This window comes from Meles meles, chromosome 21, assembly GCF_922984935.1.
Source record: "Meles meles chromosome 21, mMelMel3.1 paternal haplotype, whole genome shotgun sequence".
Classification (NCBI taxonomy): Eukaryota; Metazoa; Chordata; class Mammalia; order Carnivora; family Mustelidae; genus Meles; species Meles meles.
Genome location: NC_060086.1, coordinates 8614695 through 8633348, shown reverse-complemented (window position 1 = coordinate 8633348; position 18654 = coordinate 8614695). Strand labels below are relative to the sequence as shown.

At 48.0% G+C, this 18654-nt stretch overlaps 1 protein-coding gene across 1 annotated transcript in view; it reads left to right on the top strand.

Annotated features, from left to right (window-relative positions):
* COL26A1 (collagen type XXVI alpha 1 chain) overlaps nucleotides 1-18654 on the top strand; it is a 124505-nt gene that overhangs the window by 49492 nt on the left and 56359 nt on the right. Inside the window, exon 3 of the mRNA XM_045993899.1 lies at nucleotides 3255-3352. Within this exon, the coding sequence (XP_045849855.1) occupies nucleotides 3255-3352 (98 nt within the window). The remainder of the gene's footprint in view (nucleotides 1-3254; nucleotides 3353-18654) is intronic.

Sequence of the window (18654 nt, the reverse complement as noted above, 5' to 3'; positions counted from 1 at the left end):
ACCCAGCATCTGCACACGCTTCCTGCAGTGCACGCCTTGCACGCGCGTCCTCCCAGCGAGCCTCACGCCCTGCATCCTGGTCTCTGCGGTGTCCTCATTAAGTAATGGTGCAAGTCCATATCGTGAGTTAGGGGCCGAGCCCGAACCCCACAGTCCAGGGCCCCAACCACAGGAGGCACCACAGCGTCGGCTGCACTGGGCAGGATGTGAACGGCAAGTAACTTGACCCCTTCCGTGCCCTGCACGTCTGCCCCGGGTGGGGCTGCCATAGCTTTTCTGCTCCCTCTAAGCCGGAGCAACATCTTAGTCCAGGAATCAATGAGAAAACTGGGATCTTTTCTCTACATTAAAGCTCCTTCCTCTCCTAGCTGGGAGATCTGCCGCAGGAAGGCGGTATGAGGGTGTGAGGGTGTGAATGAGTGCCCGAGTGTTGAGTGTGTGCAAGCATGTGAGTGTGCGTGCATGTGTGAACACGAAAGCGTGGGAGACCGTGTGTGCATGCAGGTGGGCGTGTGGGCTTATTATCACCTGTTTATTATCTACTTGTGCTCCTGGGACCCAAGCTCATCAGCCCAACAATGGCCCACCAGGCCACTTGCCAGTGGGGAGTGGGCGATGAAGACACAGCCAGCCCAGCCCTCTGACCTGCACAGAGCTTCCGGTGGGGGGGGGGAGGCAGCCAGAGTCTCAAAATCTGGGTCTGCCATCCTGGTCCCACTGTGGACATCTCTCCGTGCAGACTCCTGGCTTCTCACTTGGAAGTTTCCTGCCCCTGGTTGCACACAGCCTCACCACCGCCCCCCACCCCCCTTAGATCTCCAGGAGGAAAGCTGGTTTGCCAGAATGTGCATGAAACATGCACGAGAGGACTTTTTTTTTTTTAAGAGAAATTAGTGGAACAGGATTGTTCAGATGGAGTGTACTATTTCTGAAATTCAAGACGCAACTCGTGTGTTTTCCTGTCAACGGGGCATCTTGTCACGCCTGCTGCTACCAATTAATTCATGATTTTCCCACTCACCGATTAAGTTGCTTGGTGTCAGCAGACTTGGATTCTGTCGTGTAGCTTTGCTCAGAGGAGGGAGCCATGCAAATGTGATCGAGCAGCGAAGTTATGACGATACATGCAAATCAAATAATAAAGCCAAGTGTGTCCCCCTTGTGAGGTTGGGTCATAGGTGTGTGTGTGTGTGTGTGTGTGTGTGTGTGTGTGATTCTGCATTCTGTTTCTTTCAGGTATACAGTATTTGATTTGATATTTATATGTATTGCAAAACGATCACCACAATGTGTATAGTTAACATCTATCACCACGCACAGTTATAAAAATTGTTCTTCCTGGGATGAGCACTGGACGTTCTACTCTCTTAGCCATTTTCATATATGCCACTCAGTCTTTTTTTTTTTTTTAAAGATTTTTTTATTTATTTGAAAGAGAGGGATCACAAGTAGGCAGAGAGGCAGGCAGGGCGGGGTGGGGGGGAGCCTGCAGGCTTCCCTGCTGAGCAGAGAGCCTGATGCGGGCTCGATCCCAGGACCCTGAGATCATGACCTGAGCTGAAGGCAGAGGCTTTAACCCACTGAGCCACCCAGGCGCCCTATGCTACTCGGTCTTAACTATAGTCACCAGGCTGCACGTCAGATCCCAGGAACTTTACATTTTATTTTGTATCTGGAAGTTTCTGCCTTTTGATCCCCCGCCCCTTCACCCATTTCGCCCACTCCTATCCTGCCGAACTCTGGCAACTGTTAGTCTGTCTGTATCTACAACCTGGGTTGTTTTTTCTTTAGATGCCACGTATAAGTGAGATCATCCAGTATTTATCTGTCTCTGTCTGCCTTATTTCACTTAGCCTAATGCCCTCACGGTTCAGTCATTGCTGTTGCAAATGGCAAGATCCCCTCCTTTTTCATAGCTCCGTAATATTCCGCCATGTGTATCTACATCACGTTTTCTTATCTGTTCCTCTGTCGATTGACACTGAGGCTGTTTCCATGGGTTGGCTCTTGGAAATAAGGCTATGATAACTGTGAGGATGCAAATCTCTTTTCGAATTAGCGTTTTTGTTTTTCTTGGGTCCATCCCCAGAAGCGGAATTGCTGGATCAAATAGGAGTTCTTTTTTTAAATTTTTTGAGGAATCGTAGTACCATTTCTCCGCAGCAGCTGCACCGGTTGGCACCCAGATCACTGCTACGTGAGGGTTCCCCTTTGTCCGCATCGCTACCCACAGCTGTTGTTTCTTGTGTTGTTGATGGCCACGTTGCCATTCTGGCAGGTGTGAGGGGATAGCTCATGGCGGTGTGGTCACATATCTCATGTCTCAGAGTTTCGTAAAATAGTATTAAGCTTTTTGGCAGGTCAAAACTGCAGGAGTGTGAAATTTGGCCCTGGAATCTACTGCAGTTTGCTGGGGAAAGTGTCCCCTGACGGGGCTGTGAGTTTTTCATTGGTGTGTGTCTCTCTCATCCACGACACTGTGATTTTCTCCAGGATGGGACTCGGTTCTCTCCATCTGTGACCACAGTATTGCATGTAGTTGGCGCTCAATCAGTATTCATTGGATGAATCAGCCAAAGGAAGTGATTGGGATAAAGTGTTGGAGTTCGGGGACTTTTGGGTGGTTGGAAGTTCCGTACATACTAACGATAGTTTTGTTTTCCTTCTTCATGGTCTTGGTCAATGTCTTTGCTCAGGCTGCCATAGCGAAATATCACAGACTGGGGGTTTCAACAACAGAAACATGTTTTCCCAGACGGCCACCTTCTCACTGGGTTCCCACCCGGCCTCTCCTCCGTGGGTGCATGAACTCAGAGATCTCTTTCTGTGTCCTCCTCTCCTTACAAGGCCACCAGCTCTGATGGGTTGGGGCCCCACCGTTATGACCCTGTTAAACCATCATTACCTCCTAAAGACCCTATATGCAAATATAGTCACATGGTGGGTGTGGGGGCAGGGCTTCACCCTATGGATTCTGGGGACACAAGTCAGTCCCTGACAGACATTCTCTCCCGCTCCCCGCCCCCACCGCCTTTGGTGGCCATGCTTGGAGACTTGGAGACATGCTTGGAGACACAGAGAGGGGTCACTTGCCCAGGGCTACACAGTCAGTGGACACGGAGACAGGATGACAGGCTCCACTACCCGGGCAGCTCCCAGAGCCCTGGGCTGGGTGCTCTCTGCAGAAGTGGGGTCGGGGACGCAGGTGGACGGGCGCTCACACGCTGCTGATGCCGCCCTTGTGTTAGTTACAGGACTCTGATCAGACCCACATACAGAGTGTCCTACCGCACGGTGACGGCGCTGGAGTGGAGATGCTGTCCTGGCTTCACCGGGAGCAACTGCGAGGAGGGTGAGTCTGCCGGGGTGTGGGCGGCCGCGCATGCGTGGCCGAGGGCTGGGGCGCAAGGTGCAGCGGGCCGGGCACGGGCTGGGCTGGGCAGCAAAGTCTGTATGTGTTGCTGTCCCCTGCCACGGGCGCCGAGCTGGGGACCCTAGGTGCACTGATTGGGTGGAGGAGGATCGTGAATCCTGGCCTCGGGGAGGGCACTGAGTTTACAGCCTCTTTCTTCCGCTCTCACCCGGGAATGGGGGCAGGCCCAGCGGGCTGCTGGGTCTCTCTTCACCCGTCTGGGAGCAGCGTCTGCCGTGGAATGAGACGCACGGATCTGGCGGGCAGCGGCCTGATTGTCCTGCCCTTCTGCCTGGCTGGAGCCCGGGGCGAGGATGGGAGGACAAAGCCTAGAGCTGGGCCTTCCTTCTGAGCCCCCGGACCCGGTTCCAACCTGTCTCTGGTGCCCGGGGGGGGGGGCAGGGCGGGCCCGCAGCAAATCCCGGCTGCGCCCACGGCGCGGGGAAGCAGGTCCTGCCCCACCAACAGATTCGCAGCCCATCGCGCTCCCGGATAATAAGTTATAATATGTTAGGTATACGCTTTGATTGAAAGCTGCGTGAGATTCTTTGGGTTACAAATAACAGGATAATTACAGAACAGTGCTTGTAATGAGGATGCTTCCCAGAGTAGAGCTGAAGGAAGGATCTGGAAAGCAAACGGGTCCATCGGTGCGGCCTTTCCTGATGTAGAAGGCGCCCGGGAGGCCTTTGCTCAGCACTGGGAAGGCTTCGGGCCCTTCTCTCAGCTCCCGGAGCCTCCGGGTACCCCCCCGCCCCCCCTCCGACGCCATCCTTGCCTCAGCTGTTGATAACCTTGTGTTTTCATGTCTGCCCACCCCTACCCCTGCAAACTGCCACTCGCCGCCCTGCAGACTGTTTCTTCTGAGGGTAACTGAGCCCGGCCCGAATAGGGCCTCATTCTTCCCTCCCCTGGAAACCGCTGAGTGCTGAAGCAGGGACGGTTTTTCATCTCTCTTCATGTTCTCGTTATTGAAGGAACAATCCAGTAAACGGACTGTAAGTCTCAGATGTCTGAGTCGTAAACCTCACGCGAATAGGTAAAGGGCACGTGTTTGATGGAAGTCACTGAGCGAGTGATTCAGAAAGGGGGATTCAAGACAGTGATGTCTTGATGGGCTGACTGGGGAGCCCAGGACCGCCCTTAGTTCTGATATTTTGCTGGAAGAACTCACAGATCCAAAAAGCCATTGTGCTCATGCTCATGGTTTGTTATGACGAAAGGTGTGGGTTCAGATCCTCCAAGGAAGAAGCCGGTGGGACAGTGTCCAGGAGGATCTCCTCCCCCCTGTCCCCACACACGGTAACAATGAACTCCTCCCATCTTCTGGAAAACGAGTTGACAAAAATGTTGCGACCAGAAGCGGGCAGGGGCCTCACCATGCATCTTCCCCAGGAACAGTGGTTCATTATTTGCTAATTGAGGACCCCGTGACTTTATAGATCACAGTTACCGTGAATAAGGGAAGGAATCGTGTCTAAGTGTCTAGAACAATAGGGATCTATCTAGAAATGTTTTTCTCTTATTGCAAAAGTTGAGTCTGCGTTCAGTGTAGAAAAGGTGACGACACCCAGAATCACGCCTCTCAAGGTAACCCTGAGCCTCGCTTTGGTGAAAAGCTTCCAGAACTTTCTATTCTGTGCTCTCATATTGGTTATACTATTCTTTTTTTTTAAGATTTTATTTATTTATAAATAAATAAAGATAGAGACATAATAAATAAATAAAGGCAGAGATCACAATTAGGCAGAGATGCAGGCAGAGAGAGAGGAAGGGAAACAGGCTCCCCACTGAGCAGAGAGCCCAATGTGGGGCTCGATCCCAGGACCCTGAGATCATGACCTGAGCCGAAGGCAGAGGCTTTAACCCACTGAGCTACACAGGCACCCCCGGTTATACTATTTTGATAACTCTCTTTTTCATTTAAGTTACCATGCATGTTTCTCCATGTCAATAGATAGCTTTCTGTAGCATTATTTTTAGCACCTGCAAAATCTGGGTATACGCTTTATTGACGAAACCCTCTACTGGAAGATATCTAAGTCGCTCCCAGGTTTTCAATGATTGGTGACACGACTCCAGACATCCTTTTTTTTTTTTTTTTCTCTGACATAAGATTTCCATACTCTGAAATGCTCCTATCTGAAGTATACACTTTGATGAGTTTTGATACATGTATGCATTTCTATCACCTTCTGGAACCTTCTCACCCCTTAGCAGTCACTGTCCTGATTTCTATCATCATAGATCAGTTTTATCTATTCTTGAACTTCATTTAAATGGAACCACATAATATTTACTCTTGCGCGTGGCTTGTTGCAATTAATAAAATATTTTTGAGACCTATTTATATTGTTATATATGTAACGATAGTATATTCATTTTTATTATTGGGTGTCATTCCATTATGTAAGTAGCCACAATTTTATTTATGGGTTGTCCTGTGGCTAGATCTTTGGGCCGTTTCTAGATTTTGGCTTTAAGAATAAAACTTCTGTGAACATTCTTGAAATGTCTTTCTGCAGACATAAGTTTTTATTTCCATTGGGTTAATCCACAGGTTGAATTGCTAGGTCAGGCTGTGTGTTTATTTTTATTTTTATTTTTATTATTTTTTAAAAGATTTTGTTTATTTATTGGGCAGAGAGAGAGATCACAGGTAAGCAGAGAGGCAGGCAGAGAGAGGGGGAAGCAGGCTCCCCACTGAGCAGAGAGCCGGATGTGGGGCTCGATCCCAGGACCCTGAGATCATGACCTGAGCTGAAGAGAGGCTTAACCCAGTGAACCACGCAGGCGCCCCATGTGTGTTTAGCTTTATAGGAAAGAGCCAAACTGTTTCCGAAAATGGCTTTACCAGCATTTGGTGTTATTAAGTCTTTTTCATTTCAGCCAGGTGAGTGGGTGTGAAATACTCTCTCGTTGTGAGTTTAGTGTGTGCTTCTCCGTTGACTGAGGAGCATCTTTTTGCATGTCTATCTGACATACTTACCGTCATTCTTATATCTTGTTTCATAAAGTGTCTATTTGAGACTTTTGCTCATTTTTTTTAAAAGATTTTATTTATTTGACAGAGAAAGATCATAAGTAGGCAGAGAGGCAGGCAGAGAGAGAGAGAGAGGGAAGCAGGCTCCCCACTGAGCAGAGAGCCCGATGTGGGACTTGATCCCAGGACCCCGAGATCATGACCTGAGCCGAAGGCAGTGGCTTAACCCACTGAGCCACCCAGGCGCCCCACTTTTGCTCATTTTCAATTGGGTTGTTTAACTTGATAAGAAATAGCCAAGTCGTTTTCCAAAGAGGCTTTAACGTTTTTGCAGTCCCACAAGCAAAGTCTGATCCAGTTGTTCCCCATTCTTGCCAACATTTGGTGTGTTCGTCTTTTCAATTTTAGCTGTGCTACTGGGAATGAAATGAAATGCAACTTCTTCTTCAAGACTGCTTTGACCACTGTAGTTCCTTGGCATCTTCATAAAAACTTTGCACAACTTAACAATGTCTGCCAAAAAAAAAAAAATGTTTATTGTGATGGGGAGTAGGATTGTGATGAATTTATAGACCAACTTGGTCTAGAAAGGAGAAAAAAATTGTAGATAAATTATCTTAATAATAATTTACAGGCTCCTTATCCTAATAATGAGCCTTCTGATTCATGAACATGGTATAACTATGTATTTAGGTATTTAATTTTCTCCTTATAGAGTAGAGGTATTGCTTCTTTTATTAAATTTATTTCTAAGTATTTTGTGGTTTTGGTGCTTTTTAAAAAATGGGATTGCCTGGGCACCTGGGTGGCTCAGTGGGTTAAAGCCTCTGCCTTCAGCTCAGGTCATGGTCCTAGGGTCCTGGGATCGAGACCCGCATCGGGCTCTCTTCTCAGTGGGGAGCCTGCTTCCTCCTCTCTCTCTGCCTACCTCTCTGCCTACTTGTGATCTCTGTCTGTCAAATAAATACATAAAATCTTTTAAAAAAATAAAAAATGGGATTGCCTTTAAAATTTTCATTTCATTATTATTTTTCTGCTAGCATATAGAAATGTATTTGATTTTTAATATTGACTTTGTATGTAAAAACTGCACTAAATTCATTTATTAGTTCTAGTAGCTTATTTATTGATTTCTTTGGATTTTCTATATACGCTGTTATGTCCTCTGCAAATAAAGACATGTTTACTTCTTCCTTTCAACTATTAATGCATTTTATTTGATTTTTCTTGCTTTATTGGACTGGCTAGAATTTCTGGTAAGGTGTTTAACAGAGGTGGTGAGAACAGATATAGTTGCCTTGTTTCTGATCATGGAAGGGGTAGGTGGGAGGGAAGTTCTCCATTTCACTATGAAGTATATTATTAGTAGTGGATTTTTTCATATATGCTGTGTATCAGATGAGGATAGTCACGTTTTTAGTCTGAGTTTGTTGAGATTACTTGTTAGGAATGGTGCTGAATCTTGTCAAATGTTTTTCCTGCTTCAATACCGAGGTGATCATTTTTTTAATCCTTTATTTTGTTTACATTGATTGGGAATACTAAACCAACCCTTTGTTCTTGGGAATAACATTATTGTTACTGGGATCAATCATATTTGGATGTATTATTCATTTTTCTGTTTCTGTATTTGATATTTATCTGTAATTTTCTGTCCTTGTAATGTCTGCCAGTTTTTGGTGTTGAGGGTTATGTTGTTCTCATAAAAAGAAAAAGGAAAATTTCCCCCCTCCTCTATTTTCTAAAAGTGTTTTTTGGTAAAGTTGGCATTAAACATTTTCCTTAAATGCTTAATAGAATTTACAGTGAAAACATGTGGACCTGTAATTTCTTTGTGGGGAAGGTCTTTCATTTGTTTGTTTTTTAGAGAGAGAGAGAGAGTGTGTGTGCCCAAGCAGGGGGGAGGGGCAGAGGGAGAGGGAGAGAGAGACTATCCAGCAGGCTCCCTGCTGAGCCCAACACAGAGCCTGATCTCACGACCCCAAGATGACAACTTCAATCTTAGTCAAAAGTCGGATGCTTAACCGACTGAGCCACCCACACGTGCTCCATTTCTTAATTTAATAATTATTTGTGCATTTTAAAAATCAAATGTACTGAGTTGTATTTGATGTATAACCTATTACATACATATAATTTACACACACTGGAAGTGTACAGATCATTAAGGTTAGACCAAATGGATAATTTTCTACGTAATTCTCGTCTCTCTGGTGTTTTGTCCACCAAATTTGCCTCACCCTCCCTGAACTCAGATTTTGGTCTCTACAACTCAGTGAAATTGCTGTGTTCTACTTAATCTTCCTTCCATAAGCTCTGGTCTAGAAAGTGCCTCTAGGAATTGCCTTGTGTGTTCTGAACTGCCTCCTGTCCAGTGCCTACGAACATTTGTTCCATACATTTTGTCCAATCTTCTAGTTGTTTCTGGTGGGAAAGCAAGTTCAGTAGGAGTTAGTCTATCATGACTAGAAGGAGAAATTGTGGCTTTCCTTTATTGAATTTTTCTGTTATTCTCGGTGCTATTTCTTAGTGGTTTTAAAAAACAGTGTTCTTCCATTTTATCCACCCCACCATCCTTTGTGCTATTGTGAAATTGGGTGAAAATTTTCCCAATTCAATATTATAATTTTTGCATTAAAGAGATTATCTTTTTTATTTTTATTTTATTTTTAAAAAGATTTTATTTATTTATTTGATAGAGAGAGAGATCACAAGTAGCAGAGAGGCAGGCAGAGAGAAAGGGGGAAGCAGGCTCCTCGCTAAGCAGAGAGCCCAATGTGGGGCTCAATCCCAGGACCCTGAGATCATGACCTGAGCTGAAGGCAGAGGCTTAACCCACTGAGCCACCCAGGTGCCCCAAAGAGATGATCTTTTTTAAAAAGAAGAGAAGGATCATTTCCAGTGAACTTTCTTCCTCCTAGAGCTCTGAGCCTCCATCTGATTCATGTCTTCTAGTGCAGTTCTGCTTGTTGTATACTCTACTTAAAAATAATTTTTATTTTCTATTTTTCCTTGATTTATTTTTAAGAATCAATTAATTGATTTGTGGTAAAATGCATATAACCCAAAATTTACCATTTTAACCATTGTGAAACATATAATTCAGTGGCATTAAGTCCATTCACAAGGTTTTGCAAAAACATCACCACTGTCTCATTCCAGAACTTTTTTATATGCCCCCCCAAAGGGAAACCCTATACCCATTAAGCAGTCATTCCTCATTCCCTCCTTCCTTTAGCCCTTGGCAACCACACATCTGCTTTCTGTCTCTATTGATTTGCCTATTCTGGATATTTCATATAAATAGAATCATGCAGTATGTGGCCTTTTGTGTCTGACTTCTTTTACTTAGCATAATGCTTTGAAGCTTCATCCAAATTGTGGGATATATCTGAATAATGAGTACTATTCCATTATATGGATATACCACATTTTGTTTATTCATTCATTGTTGATGGACATTTGGGTTGTTTCCACCTTTTGGCTGTTGGGAACAACAGTAATTCTCATTATTTTTTCAAAAAAATAATGCTGTGAACTTTCATGTACAAGTTTTGTGTGAACACCTGTTTTCAATTCCTTTTGATTTTGATTTTTACTCAGGATCGGTATTTCTGAGTCATATGGTAATTCTGTGTTTAACTGACAGAGGAGCTGCAGAATGTTTTTCATAGTGGCTACACCATTTTACATTCCCACCAGCAATGTACGAAGGTTATGATTTCTTCATGTTATCTCCAGTACTCCAAATTTTTGAATAATATTTTCATTGAGTTCATAATTACGGGTTGATTTTTTTTTCTTTCAGTGCTTTAAACAGATCGATTATTCCATTATCTTTTTTTTTTTACGATTTTATTTATTTGACAGAGATCACAAGTAGGCAGAGAAGCAGACAGAGAGAGAGGAGGAAGCAGGCTCCCTGCTGAGCAGAGAGCCTGATGTGGGGGCTCGATCCCAGGACTCTGGGATCATGACCTGAGCTGAAGGCAGAGGCTTTAACCCACTGAGCCACCCAGGCGTCCCTATTCCATTGTCTTTTGGCATCCATTGCTTCTGGTGAAAGGTCTGCTGTTTTCATTTTGTTGTTTCCCTTCTAGAATGTGTATTTTGTCCCATAGAACCGGTTTCATCTCTGATGTTATCAGGTGAGACTCTCTTAATTCTGTTTGGGCTTCTTTGAGAATCTATAAACTGTTGTGGTTTTTGTTGTTGTTGTTGTTGCTTGTGTGTTTATCTTGTTAGGAAACTTCTCCTCATTATTTTTTCAAATATTTTTTCTTCGCTATTCTCTCTTCTCCTCTTGAGGGTCCATTTGCTCACCTGTTAGATTGCTTGATAGTATCATCGAGGTCCTGCTTTTCCCCCCTCTGTTCTTCCGTCTAGACAATTTCTCTTGATCTGTCCTCAAGTTCATTGACTCTTCTGACATCTGTAATCGTCTGTTAAGCCCATTTTGGATAATGTCTTTTCAGTTCTAGAATTTCCATTTCTGTGTGTGTCCGGTTTCTAGTTCCCCATAAGATTTCTCCATCTCTTCACTTACTATGATCTTGGTTTATTTTATATGCTTGGACTCATATATCATAGCTATGCTTTAAGTCCTTGTCTTCTGTTTCCAAATCTGGGTCATCTTAGGGTTTGTTTGTGTTGTCACTTTTCTCTTGACTTGGGTCACAACTGCCCCTCTCTTTCTTTTCTTCCATGTTGGTAACTTTTCCTTGTCGATCAGAGACTTCAAATGATATGTTGTAGAGATGCCTGTTTCCTTGAAGAATGTTGATTTTTGTTCTAGCAAGCAGTTAAACTACTGTAAGTTTGTGAAGCCTTGGTTTTTATGCTTTATTGGGGGGGGTATGTCAATCCTTTAGACCTGGGATATAGTTTTTACTCCCAAAGCTTGGTCTTTCTGTGGTTACAGAAAGGCAAAGCCTAGGTGGAGAGACTCGAGCTCCAAACTTGGAAATGTTCAAACTGTAAATCATCTCCTTCCTCTTGGGCGGCAGCTGGTATCTCTGCTCAGTTTTTATAGCCTTCCCTCTGTTGTTTTCTGCTGAGCTCACTGGAATCTTCCCTACACATGCACAATTCAGGGGTCAGCCAAGGACTTCAGGGGAGTTTGTACGCAGAGTCTGGGGCTCTCTGTTCTATGTAGCTCGTTCCTTATTTGATTTTTTTTTCCTTCAGTTTCCAGGGCCTCTGGCAGCCCTAAGCCTAAACAACTTCAGTTTTTGACTTATGTTCTGGCCACCCTCAGCTGCTGAACTAAATTTGGTCCTCAGGAGGGAAAAGCCATGTAAATGTAGCAAGTTCTATTCTCTTTTTGCAAGGGTTGAATCTCTTCAGTTTCCCCTGGAGTTTTATTGCTCTCAAGGGTCCTCAAATAATTGTTTAAAGAATTATCTAGAGGGGCGCCTGGGTGACTCGGTGGGTTAAAACCTCTGCCTTCGGCTCAGGTCATGATCCCAGGGTCCTGGGATCAAGCCCCGCATCAGGCTCTCTGCTTAGCAGGGAGCCTGCATCCCACCCCCCCACCTGCCTCTCTGCCTACTTGTGATCTCTGTCTGTCAAATAAATAAACAAAATCTTTAAGGGAAAAAATAGAATTATCCAGAGCTTTTAATTTTTAGCTCGAGTAGAGTTAGTCTGATACAAGTCACTCCTTCATTTTGGAATGGAAACTTTGTGAACATCTTTTCAGCTCTGTCTTTGTCAACGCCTTTAATGATTTCCTTAGGATAAATGCCTATGCAGAATTATGGGGGTACCCATGAGGGGTATACGTTGTGTCAAGGCTTTTGAATCATCTTGCCAAATTAGGCCCTAGAAAGGTTGTTGATTACACTGCTGTGGGTGGATTGAGAGATTCTGGGGGGCGGAGGACATTGTCGTTATCTGTGTGCTTTTGTGGGACCCAGCACAGGGCCTGGCACCTCGTTGGGGGCGTGTCAAGGACTCTGCACCTGGGACATGATCTGGGACATGATCAAAGGAGTCAGCATTAAGCATGGGATATGATACCATTACTTCGCATCCTAATTTAATTTAAAAAGTAGTTCCTTGGGGTGCCTGAATGGCTCAGTCAGCTGAACATCTGACTCTTGGTTTTGGCTCAGGTCATGATCTCAGGGTCGTGAGATCGAGGCCCACGAGTTTGCTTGAGATTCTCTCCCTCTCCCTCTGCCTCTCCCCCTGCTCTCTTTCTCTATTTTGTTAAAATAAATATATGAACCTTAAAAAAAAAAAAGTTCCCAAAGCTATATTATACCGGATGTCCCTCCTGTTGGCTCCCTTGGCAGACAGCAAAGTGCTCTTTCTGTAAGCCACTGGGACCTTTGAGGTCTTGGAAAATCCTACTCCAAGTTTTCCCAGCACAAGGTGCAGGTCAGCTGGATTCTTAGCTGCCTTCTTTCTGGAATCCTTAAGGTGGCCTGATCCCTGGTGTTTCAGAAGCCAGATCTTTGCTGGTGTCGTGGAGGAGATTGGCCACAAAGCTGATACAGACTCAACCTTCAGAAGATATGTTTAACTCAAGTAGGGGATTTTTCCTTTTGTTTTGTTTTGTTTTGTTTGCTTCGGGACAGGAAACGAACCCCCTGCGCTTCCATACGGGCAACGACAGGCCCAGGGCGAGCTGGCTTAGCTAGTGCATCCAAGCGTTGAGCTGACTGATTTGAGTCCAAGATGGCGCTGACATTTCACCCCTGGCGCGAGCTCTGTGTATGAGTGTGTTTGTGTTTTGAATAGCTGAGGGTTCAAAGCCAGAAGACGCTCTCTTGGGAGGAGGCTGCAGCCAGCCTCCCAGCCAGTCTGCAAAGCTCAGCATTTTAGGGAAACGATTATCAGCGAGTCTGATGGTGTTTCTGAAACCTGCCTCCCATGGCTGCCATTAAAGGGAGGGACAAGCAAGTAGGGCTATTTATTCAAATTAGCGGAGTACCTGGGAAGTTCCAGGCACTGTGCTAGGGGCTTGAGTCACATTGATGCAAAGGGGACCTCAGGAGCTCCCAGATGTGGGGGGGTGGGGGAGTGGGCAAATAATCCTGATGCTGGGAAACGAGGGTTTTGCTAAAGGTATGCTTGCTTTGTTTTGGGACCCAAAGGGGGTAAGAACTGGAGAGGGATCTTCTTCTAGCTTAAGGCCTGACCCTCTGGATCCAACCTGGGTCAAGCACTGCTGGGATCCCTTCTCTCGTATGTTGCATCTTTCTTACCCCCTGGTTCGTTCCCATCAGTGCACGAACACATCAAGTATATCTTTTCTCTCAGAAAACAGTCTCGTAGAATCTGCATCATCCTTTAGCTAACACCATGTCTTGAGTTTCTTTTCTTTTTTTATTTAAAAAAAATAAAAATTTTTAATTTACTTATGAGAGAGAGCCTGGGTCCATGCACGCATGGGATGGGGAGGGGCAGATGGAGAGGGAGAGACAATCTTAAGCAGGCTCCATGCTGAACCGGGAGCCCTATGCGAGGCTCGATCTCACGACCCTGAGATCATAACCTGAGCCGAAACCAAGAGTTGGAAACTTGACCGACTGCGCCACCAAGGCGCTCCTCGACCTTCCTTTCTTGCCCAGGCTTTTCAGAAGAACTGACTGCCTTCCCTAACTCACGCTTCCTTGCTTCTAGGGTCTTCTGTAGCCCTTGAGGCCAGGCCTCTGCCTCACTTACCTCTCAGAGACTCTTCTTGCTGAGGGACCTCTGTGCAGGCGATGTCCTTGTCACATTTATTTCTACTTCCTCAGCCACTGGCAGAGAGCTGGAACCCGACCCGTTCCATGAATGAAGGAATGATTGCACAGGCGGTTTTCATGTGTTCCGGACGTTGAGTCTCAGCTGGGGGATGTATGGTTAGAACCCCATTGTACAGATGAGTAATTGAGGCTTAGAGAAATGTTGGTTTTGATGGGAGGCCCCGCTGGAGCCAATGGAAGAGGTGGAGGCCAAGTGACCGAAAAAGGAAGATGCTGGCTGAGCCGGAGAGAACATTCCATGGGGCCCGACCAGACCACTCGGTCACTTCTAACACCTGCCTCTTCCTGGCCTTTTCGGTCAACTTTGGCCTGGGGCGGAGAGCTGGGGGCCTGTTGCGTTGAGCATCTGCTTTTGTTCTTAGCTTCCATGGACAGTGTGGGCCTCGCTGATGAGATTACAGTCCCTTTGATACTCTGTCCCAGGCTGGAGGGGTTCCAGGCGTCCAGACGGGTTTTGTCGTCAGACAGGCATCTTTCAGCACCTCCCGTCATGCTGTGTGGGGCTCTAAATATCCACAGATGGCACCTGCCTTTTCTTTTTCTGGGACACGCCTGCACGGGGGCTAGCCCAGGTCACCAGCTTGTCTTCTGGCTCCTGGGCTCTCTGCACCCCCGGAAGGTTCTCAGCACCTCCCCCGGCTGCTGCTTCTTCGGCCCTGGGCGTTTCCCAGGGAGTGGCAGGGGCCAGAGGGATGCCATGGGAGATGACTGCCAAGCTTGTGAATTTTCTGAGACCCTTCTGAGACCCACAGTCTTAGGGAGTGATGCCCCTGGGAGACTCTTTTCCCAGAAGAGGGGTCCAAACCTCTTCGAGGCCCAGGACAGGCCACACAATCAACAGGCCAGAAAGTGGGCTCACTTGACCAGTCGCTTCTCTGCTGAAGTTTGCTCTTCTTCTGACCCGAAGCTCTGTCTTTTCTAGAAAGAGGAGTGGGCCTGTGGAGAAAGCCCCCCAGACTCCGGCCCATCGTGGGCTGAGAAGACCCAAGTCAGGACACAGGGCCCAAGATACATGAACCTAGAATGTAGGGGGCGCCAGAGAGCTCCTGCGGATAGGATTCCCCAGGGTGCAGGCTCCAGGAGGAAGGCACGTGAGGGAGGTCTGTTGGGAGCACACTGAAGATGGAGACCTATTCCCGGAAGGGGTGGATAGAGCAGCGTGAGAATCTGGGCCACGGTGCAGCCTCAGTGAAGGCCTCAGCCCACCCCACGGGAGCTCTGAGGTGAGACAACCCTCCTGAATGGCCCCCAATTAGGGACCAAGGAGTTGGGTCTTCACACCCTTCCGTTGGCTGATGATGGGCTGTGGCTGTCCGGAGAAGGCCATGACCTTGGGTGAGGATGGTGTCTCGAAAGGGCTAACAGAGGCGAGCTGCCAGCCCACAGCTTCCCAGTGGCTGGGGGTGAAGCCTGCACCCAGCAGGGGGGCCTGGCCAGAGCGGCCTCCACAGGGAGGGCCTCAGCTCCTACCCAAGGGCACTCCGAATGTCCCGGTTCCCCAAACAAGAGAAATGTAATCTGTACCTTGTGGTTCTCCATACAGAAGGTCACAGAATCTGTGATCAAACAGATGGGCAAAACGGGTCAAAGGCTTCTACCTCACAAGGGTGTGGGGGAGACAGAGGCTGCATGGCCTGCCCGCTCAGTGAGTGGGAACTGCTGTGGTCCAGTGTGCCGGGGAGGGGGGCGGTGGGGTGCGGGGGGAGGAAGGACCCGCTGCGGAACGCACAGTTCATTCTCACTGTCCAAAGTGCGGTAGCAAAAAGTCGGGGGGGGGGCCTCCTGGAGGAAGTCTGAGGGCTGTGCGTGCCCCATCCTCCCCGTGAGATCCTGTCAATGTCAGTTTTGAGTGGACCTTGGGGGGAGTGGTCCTCTCACGCTCCCACGGTCGTCTGGAGCACCGCTCGGTGGCCTGTATCGTCCCCCTACCTGGAAACATTGAGGCTGGCCTGGTGGCTCCTGGGATGGCAGGGCAGGGCCCGATGGCCCAGAGAGCAGCACAGGGTTGGGAGGGAAAAGGCGGTTCAGGAGTTCCCATGGAACATTCTAGAACCTCTGCGTGGGTGGTCCTCTCCCCTCGCATCAGGAGCTTTGCTGGGACCAGACACACATTTCCGCCTACAGAGCCTGGGCCTGAGGAGCCAATGTGGGGCTGATTTTGAGGGTGCAGGTATCATTCCGTCCCAGGAACCCCTTGCTCTATGGCTTTGGGTGCTTTTCCAGCCTCAAAGTCCCTGGCAGGTGGCAGAGGGTTAGCTGGCTGCTACCTTGACCACTGAGGTAACATCTCAAGGCTGATAGTGGAATTTGAGCAGGGGCTGAATGGCCTGGTGCGTCTACCCAGGCCCCTCTGCCCCAGGAGAAGCTGTGGTCACTGCCCGCACCCAGAGGTGCCCGGGTCCTTACATCCTGGGTAAAAGCTTCAGCTTTTTCAGAATGCTGCTTATTTTATTTTACTTTATTTTATTTTATTTTTTAGTGAGGGAGAGAGAGGGGGAGTGAGAAGGGCAGAGGGAAAGGGAGAGAGAGAATCTTGAGCAGACTGCGCTTTGTGTGGGGCGACAAGGGGCTCGATATCAAGACCCTCAGCTCATGACCTGAGCCGAAATCAAGAATCTGTCGCTTAACCAACTGAGCCACCCAGGGACCCCGGCTGTTGCTTTTGCATTTCATGGGACCCCACCCCGGACCTCGTGGCCACATGTAAGTCCTACTGGGTATAGGCAGCCCCCCAGCGGCATCTCTGCTCTCTCTTGCTGTAGGGACTCTGTGTCCCCAATCCTTTTCCAGACCAGACACGCCACGGAGGCCCCCAACTTTGCTCCCCTTCCCGCTTCCCCCACCCTGCTGGGGGGTGAGCCACAGGGGGGACTGATGTAGTAGGGCTTTTGTCTACAGCTGATTTGCCTTCGGGGCTCCCCTCAAACATTTTTCTTCCAAGGCCACGTGACTTGCCAAAACCAGCTTGGGGGCCTCTAGGAGCCCAGAACGTTCTCTCTGCCCCATTTTAACGGAGTCACAGCCCCTGAGCCCTGGGCAGGTGGAAGGGGAGGGGAGAGAGCTCCGACTTTCCTGCCCACCCAGCGCACCGGCCCCTTCCATGCCTTTGCAGTGTGCTGGGAAGCTCTCGGGGGTATAACGCAACAGGTCTCTTCCCATGGAAACCTAGGACAGCGGGCAACAGCTTTACACTCAGGACAAGCAGAATGGAGAACAGAACCTCACCTCCCCGAGGGCCTCCGTGGGGCCTCCCGAAGAGCGAGAATGAGCCGGGCCAGCTGGCTCCAGGCAGGGGCAGTGGCCTCCGTCCCTCCGACCCGCCCCGCTTCTTCCTGTCGTCAGGCTCTGTCCAAGGTGGTTCTGTTTTCCGGCTAGAACTCCCCGCGCGGGGATCTGGGGGTGGCTGGTGGTCCTTCATGCCCAGCACAGCGGGTCTACCTCTGCCGAAGAGTTCTACCCCCCTCACCTGCCAGGACGGTGGAAAGAACGTGGACTTCAGCCCAGACCAAGGGTTGACATCCTGGGTCCACGTACCCACTCCACAGGCAAGTCGCTTGCTCTGCCTGAACCTGTTTCCTCCTTTGCGAAGTGGGCACCGCGATAACCGTCTTGGGCTGTAGATCAGGTCAAGTGAGTAGAAAATACCCGATGTGCCATAGTCCGTGGCACATGGTGGGCCCTGAATACGTGGTTCTTGTTCCTGTTACATTCCTTACTTTCCTGGTGCCAGGCACGGTAGTGTTAGAAATACGCACTGACTGATTTTTGGGGTCTTTCTCTCTCTCTCTCTCTCTCTCTCTCTCTCTCTATATATATATATATATATATATATATATTTTATAAATTTATTTACTTTTTTCAGCGTAGCAGTATTCATTGTTTTTGCACAACACCCAGTGCTCCATGCAATACGTGTCCTCCCTATTACCCACCACCTGGTTCCCCCAACCTCCCATCCCCGCCCCTTCAAAACCCTCAGGTTGTTTTTCATATTTATATATTTTTTAAAGATTTTATTTATTTATTTGACAGACAAAGATCACAAGTAGGCAGAGAGGCCAGCAGAGAGAGAGAGAGGAGGAAGCAGGCTCCCCGCTGAGCAGAGAGCCCTATGCGGGGCTCCATCCCAGGACCCTGGGACCATGACCTGAACCGAAGGCAGAGGCTTTAACCCACTGAGACACCCAGGTGCCCTGGGTCTTTCTCTTTAGAATGTAGATGCTTAGAGCCAAAATGAACTGCAGAACAGACTTCTGCCCACATGACCTTTGTAAGTCACGGTCCCATTGGTTTCTCCTCTGGAAAGGGATTCCTAGTAATCGTTCTGATGGGGAGAGGGTTGCCTTTGAGGTCTGCAAGCCCGTGGCTCTGCGCTCCCCTCAGCGGGGCTCCCGGCTGCCTCAGAGCGAGGCCTTGTAACGACACTGAGCTCTGGTTATTGTAAACTCTCCGCAGAGGGAGGCATACCTTACCGTGATGTCATGTCTAGACACCCAGGTCAG